Raw genomic sequence first — 6211 nt, 5'->3', positions numbered from 1 at the left:
CTCTGTGCTGACAGCTTAGAGTCTGGAGCCTGCTTCTGATTCTGTGTCTCCCTCTCTCTCTGCTCCTCCCCCACTCATGCTCTGTCTCTCTCTCTCTCCTTCAAAAATAAATAAAAACATTAAAAAAAATTTAATAAATACAACTTTTATCCTTCAGATTTTAGGCCTTCTTTTGCTCTCTTCAAAATGGGATTTAACCTGGAAGACACGACATATGTTTCCTCCTTTTTTATTTCAATGTATTCTAGCAGGTTTATAAATATAACTTTTATCCTTCAGATTTCAGGCATTCTTTTGCTCTCTCCAACAATATAAGAGAGGAATAAGGTGTCATCTTCCTGAAAGCTTTTTATAACCACTCTTTTCTTCGTTTTAAGTATAATTGACATATACAGTCCTATTAGTTTCCAGTGTACATCAGTGATTTGATATTTTGATATATTATGAAAAGGATTCCCACAGGAAGTCTAGTTGCTAGGTGTCCACATACTAAGTTACTATGATATTATTGACTAATTCCCTATGCTGTACTTCATATTCCTGAAATTTATTTTATAATTGAAACTTTGTGTCTATTTCCCTTCATTTATTTTGCCCATCCCTCTCCCTCCTCCCATATGACAACCACCAGTTTGTTCTCTGTATCTGTAAGTCTGGGTCTCCATTGTTTGTTTCTTTTGTTTTTGAGACTCCACATATAAGTGCAATCATATGGCATTTGTCTTTCTCTGACTTCACTTACCATAAAACCTTCTAGGTCCATCTATTTTGTTCTAAATGGTAACATTTCCTCCTTTTTTAATGGTGGAATAATATTCCACCATAAATATATTCAACTACTTCATTCATTCATCTAAACTTGGACACTTAGGTGGCTTCCAAATCTTGGCTATTGTAAATAATACTAAGTGAGCATAGGGGTGTATATATCTCTTTGGAGTTTTTAAACTCTTTAAATGTTTACATATAAACATAAAAAAAAATTAACTGTCTAAAGTCTATGAAACCAAAACACAGTATTATTGCAGTAGCAAGCAAGAGGAGTGCTGAGAAATTTTTCCTAAGGCAGATGTTTTCAAACTGTGTTCTTTTAGTGTTTATGCAAATGTGTAAGATTACAGTCATTAGAGAAGCCAGAAGTACCCAGGAGCATGTTTCTCCTGATTAAAAACATTGTCTAAAATTACTGGAAGCTTTGGGGCGCCTGGGTGGCGCAGTCGGTTAAGCGTCCGACTTCAGCCAGGTCACGATCTCGCGGTCCGTGAGTTCGAGCCCCGCGTCGGGCTCTGGGCTGATGGCTCAGAGCCTGGAGCCTGTTTCCGATTCTGTGTCTCCCTCTCTCTCTGCCCCTCCCCCGTTCATGCTGTGTCTCTCTCTGTCCCAAAAATAAATAAACGTTGAAAAAAAAATTAAAAAAAAAATAAATAAAATTACTGGAAGCTTCATCCAATTATTCACATAATTTGAATATTACCCAATTCTCTCCTTTGGTTTGGTGTTCCAGAATCAACATATAAGAAAATTGTTTAAATTCTCTGACCATTTGGTTAATATAAAATTTAACTCTTGCTTATGATTATCTTTTTAGGTTCCAAAGACATTTAAAAGCTCAGCATAAGATCTGAATCTGGCACACTCAAACATACTTCCTAATAGATGACTCCCCAAGGGACAGATCAACTCATTAAGATGCAGTGTAGATCCAGTGTTTAAAAATCTGTGGGTAAAAATGTTTTAATTTCCTGATCCAGTGCATATTAAATAGTAACACAATACCTTAATTTATACCATGAAATATTGAGCCATAAAATACTGATTCTTCCCATGTGAAAATTAACTTCTGTAATTGAATTTCACTGGCATGCATTCATATTTTTCAATAAAAACATTAAGCATAATGCACATTCACAAGGAAAAGTACACTTTTTAAATCAATAGGATCTTGAAATAGTGTCTTTTTTCCTCCTTGCAGTCTTTCAAAGCCAGGAGAAAGATTCATAGAGCATTTTATTCTTGGGTTAGTTTCCTTGTGCTGAATGTCTCGTGTCTTGAATGCCTATGAACTGACAGCTCTTGCTGTGTTGGACTATGATTAGGAAAATAAAATCCATTTTATATAAATATTTTAGACAAAATAAAATAGTAAGAGAAATCTCATCATAACAGAGTTGAAGAGGGGCACCTGGGTGGCTCAGTTGGTTAAGTGTCCAACTTCAGCTCAGGTCATAATCTCACAGTTTGTTGGTTCAAGCCCCATGTTGGGCTCTGTGCTGACAGCTCAGCGCCTGGAGCCTGCTTCAGATTCTGTGTCTCCCTCTCTCTCTGCCCCTCCCCAACTTGTGCTCTGTCTCTTTCTCAGAAATCAATAAACATGTAAAAAAAGTTCTAAAAAAACAGAGAAAGAAAATCACCAAGTACAAAGTGAAATTGTTGGGTTAAACATGTATGTACGTGTATGTGTGTGTATATAGATTTATATTATATAGTTATTATATGATCATGCTAATGTCATAGTACAATGCAGTTATAGTTATAAACTATGTTTATAATATAAAATTATATAATATTGTGATATACAAAAACAAATAAGTGATGTTATAGTTATATTATAAAATTATATTAATAATATAAAATTATATTATATAGAATAAAACTATATATATATATATATGATTTTTGTTGAAATCAACTATTTCTCTGAAATATAACACAATACAAATTCTATCAATAAACCATCAGATTGAAATATTTGAGCAGAATAATATTAAAGAAATTATATACACTGAATGAGTAAGAACATGTAGCTCTATGCAAAGCTGGAATTCAGTGAGAAGTCACATGTTGGTTACACAGCTTCTTCATAGCTGTTTTCATCTCTTTATTTCTCAATGTGTAGATAAGGGGGTTCAAGAGAGGAGTAAAAATGGTATAAAATACAGATAAGAGCTTGTCCACAGAGAACCGACTGAAAGGCCACACATAAATGAAAATGCAGGGCCCAAAGAAGAGCAGGACTACCATGATATGTGCAGAGCAAGTAGAGAGTGCTTTGGATACCCCACCAGCAGCATGCTGTCGGACAGTGATGAGAATAACAGTGTAGGAGACCAAGAGGAGCACAAAACAGCTCATAGACAGCAACCCACTGTCTGAGATCATGAGTATACCCAAGACATAGGTGTCCATGCAGGCAAGCTTGATCACAAGAGGAAGGTCACAGAAGAAGCTGTCCACTTCATTGGGGCCACAGTAAGGTAAATTCACAGTAAAGGCTACTTGGCTGATGGAGTGCACAAATCCAATGACCCATGAAACCAACACCAGTCCCATACAGGTTTTCCGACTCATCATGGTCATGTAATGCAAAGGTTTGCATATAGCCACATATCTGTCATAGGCCATGGAAACCAGAAGCACCATCTCAGCCCCACCAATAAAGTGCAGGAAGAAGATCTGAGCCATACATCCTCCAAAGGAGATGAGCTTTCGATCACTAAGAAAGTCCCTGATCATCTTGGGGGTGGCAAATGAGGCTAGCCATATGTCCAAGAAGGATAGATTTCCCAGCAGGAAGTACATAGGGGAAGAGTGCAAGTGGGGGTCAGAAATTACAGTGACCACAATAATGAGGTTACCCAACACAGTGACCACATAGATCCCAGAGAAAAATATAAAGAAAAAATGTTGGAGATGCTGTGAAGTGCAGAGTCCATACAACACAAATTCTGACACCAAGGAATAATTCTGCAGTTCCATTATCTCAAGTTTCAGATTTTGTTCTGAATCTATATAAAGAAAAGAGATGGATACGAAAGGACCTGTCAACTATCAGGCACATGAAAGTGATCAACTAAATTTTATCAGAATATAATTTTAATTTGTAGGACATAACATAAAATAGAATACAGAGAAGATTAAAACGAAGTCCAACAGCAGAGTTTGCTTTTCTCCCATGTTCAGGCTGCTTGGAATCTTCCTTTAAAAAAAAAAACCCACTTTATTAAAATAAAATGTACCTACCTACCAAAATGCACCCATTTTAAGTGTAAAACTCAACGATTTTTAAACAAATTTACAAAGTTATGCAACCATTCCCATAATGCTTGTTTTGAAATCTTAACAATGTAGACTCCTTCCAGATTTCTCCTGGTAGTCATTGGACTATCTTCTTCTACAGTATTTGTTTGCTCTTTCACAAGCTCACTCATTCAGACCATACCTATGTAACATTGACAGTTTCTCATTCTCACTTAATTCAGTTGTTAAAGCAATTAGCATAAAGAGAAATAAATCAATTAACCTAGGGTTTATATAGTTCCCTAATCTCTTTTAATCTCTTTTAATCCATTGGGTTTGGGATTAAAAAGCCAATGATCTAATTCATTTGTAGATTTATTTTGTATAAATTGACTACTTATGATAGGATTTGGGGATGGCTTCAATGCAAAAGATGTTTTCCAAGACCTCTCAATAAGGACCAGAGCATAAAACTTATGCAATAATATCTTGGTGCGTAGCTTTTACAATATACATGAGTGGCTGATAAATTCAACATTTGATTAAAAATGTAGTTCTGAGTTTCCATAAGAACTGAGATGGGATGGATAAGTCTAATCCATTTATCATGAGAAATGAACTGGCACCCCAGTCTTCTCACTAGGAGGAAGATATGGTATAAAATGTTTTACAAAGACATTGAACAGAATTCTGCATGGGTAATTTCACAAAAGATGTAGAATTGTCCTCTTTTGAGTTTTTTTTATGTTGGCCCTTTTTAAAATTGAAGGATATAACATGAAATAATAGTTGGTAATACTTCTACAGGGAACTAAAGTAACATATTCCATATCTGAAATATTCCAATGATGTAAACATGATATAGTGATAGAATTTAAAAATCTAGAGGAATTCATGGTTGTTATATCTCTTTTAGTCTACTCAAATAGCACCCATCTTGCCCAGGCTTTTGTCAGGATAATAGGAATTCAAATTCTTTAGTTCCAACTTGCCATTTTCCAAATCAAATATTTTAAAAGATTTAATGGCAAAACTTTCTGTGAATAGGTACTACCCCTCTTTAGAAGGGGATTATAGGGGTACCTGAGTGGCTCAGTCTATTGAGTGTCTGACTCTTGATTTTGGTTGGTGTCATGGTCTCAGGGTCATGGGATCGAGACCTAAGTCAGGCTCCATCCTGACCATGGAGCCTGCTTAAAATTCTCTCTCTCTCTCTCTCTCTCTCTCTCTCTCTCTCTCTCTCTCTCTTTCTCTGCCCTTCTCCCTCACTTGGGCTGTACTCTCCCTCTAAAAAAAAAAAAAAAAAGGAGAAGGAGAAGAGGAGGAGGACAAGAAGGAAGAAGGAGAAGTAGAAGAAGAAGAAAAAAAAGAAGAAGAAGAAGAAGCAGGAAGAGGGTGCAGAGGAGGAGGAGGAGGAAATTATAAATCTGAAGTTAAAGACCACTGTGGACCCAATGGCTATAATCACAATTCAGAATCTGTTCACAAGTTTAGTTAGATGACCCTGACACTATCCTAGCATACATATTACTGGGTTTAATTTAGTGTTTTCTAGAGATTAAGTGAATGGAAAGTTGAAATAATCAAAAGGAAAACTCAGGAAACAAAAATTTTTTTTAAATGTTTAACTTTCTATTGAATTAAAGATGCTCTAAAATTAGATATTGGTGATAATTGCACTCTGTATATATACTAAAAACCATTGACTTGTACATTTAAAATAAGTAAACTTTATGGTATGTAAATTATATACCAATAAAGCTCTTTTAAAAATGTAAGTTAAAAGAAGCAGAATAAATGAACTTAAGTAGGGCTCTGATTTCAGAGAACTCTTTGTGATTTACAATGGCATTTTAAACATTATTCAATGAATGTTAAATTTGTAATCAGAAACAATTATGGTTGATTTTGCATACTTATAAATGCTACTTAAAAAACAAATACAGCACCTGGGTGGCTCAGTCAGTTGAGATTCTGACTCTTGATTTCAGTTCAGGTCATGATCCCAGGATCATAGGATTGAGCCCCATGTTGAACTCTACACTGTGCACGGAGCTTGCTTAAGATTCTCTCTTCCGACCTGTGCTCACTTGCTCGCTCTCTCTCTCAAATGAAAAAAAATAAAATAAAACAATAACAAAATTTGATTTTAACTGACAAGTTAATTTATTTCCTCCAATGATTTTTATGTAAA

General features: G+C 35.4%; 1 protein-coding gene across 1 annotated transcript; it reads right to left on the bottom strand.

Moving 5' to 3' along the window:
• Nucleotides 1-349: 349 nt before the first annotated feature.
• LOC115517170 (olfactory receptor 4K14) lies at nucleotides 350-3759 on the bottom strand. The gene is made up of 2 exons (XM_030320289.1): nucleotides 2839-3759; nucleotides 350-358 (listed from the first exon to the last, which is right to left on the bottom strand). The coding sequence occupies exons 1-2, from the start codon at nucleotides 3754-3756 to the stop codon at nucleotides 350-352; spliced, it is 927 nt and encodes a 308-aa protein (XP_030176149.1). The 5' UTR covers nucleotides 3757-3759.
• Between the last annotated feature and the right edge of the window lie 2452 nt (nucleotides 3760-6211).

Source organism: Lynx canadensis, chromosome B3 (genome assembly GCF_007474595.2).
Source record: "Lynx canadensis isolate LIC74 chromosome B3, mLynCan4.pri.v2, whole genome shotgun sequence".
Classification (NCBI taxonomy): Eukaryota; Metazoa; Chordata; class Mammalia; order Carnivora; family Felidae; genus Lynx; species Lynx canadensis.
This window is presented reverse-complemented; position numbering and strand designations above follow the sequence as displayed.

Coding starts and splice junctions, on each gene's coding strand:
- LOC115517170 (XM_030320289.1), bottom strand. CDS start 3,756: ATGGAACTGCAGAATTATTCCTTGGTGTCAGAATTTGTGTTGTATGGA.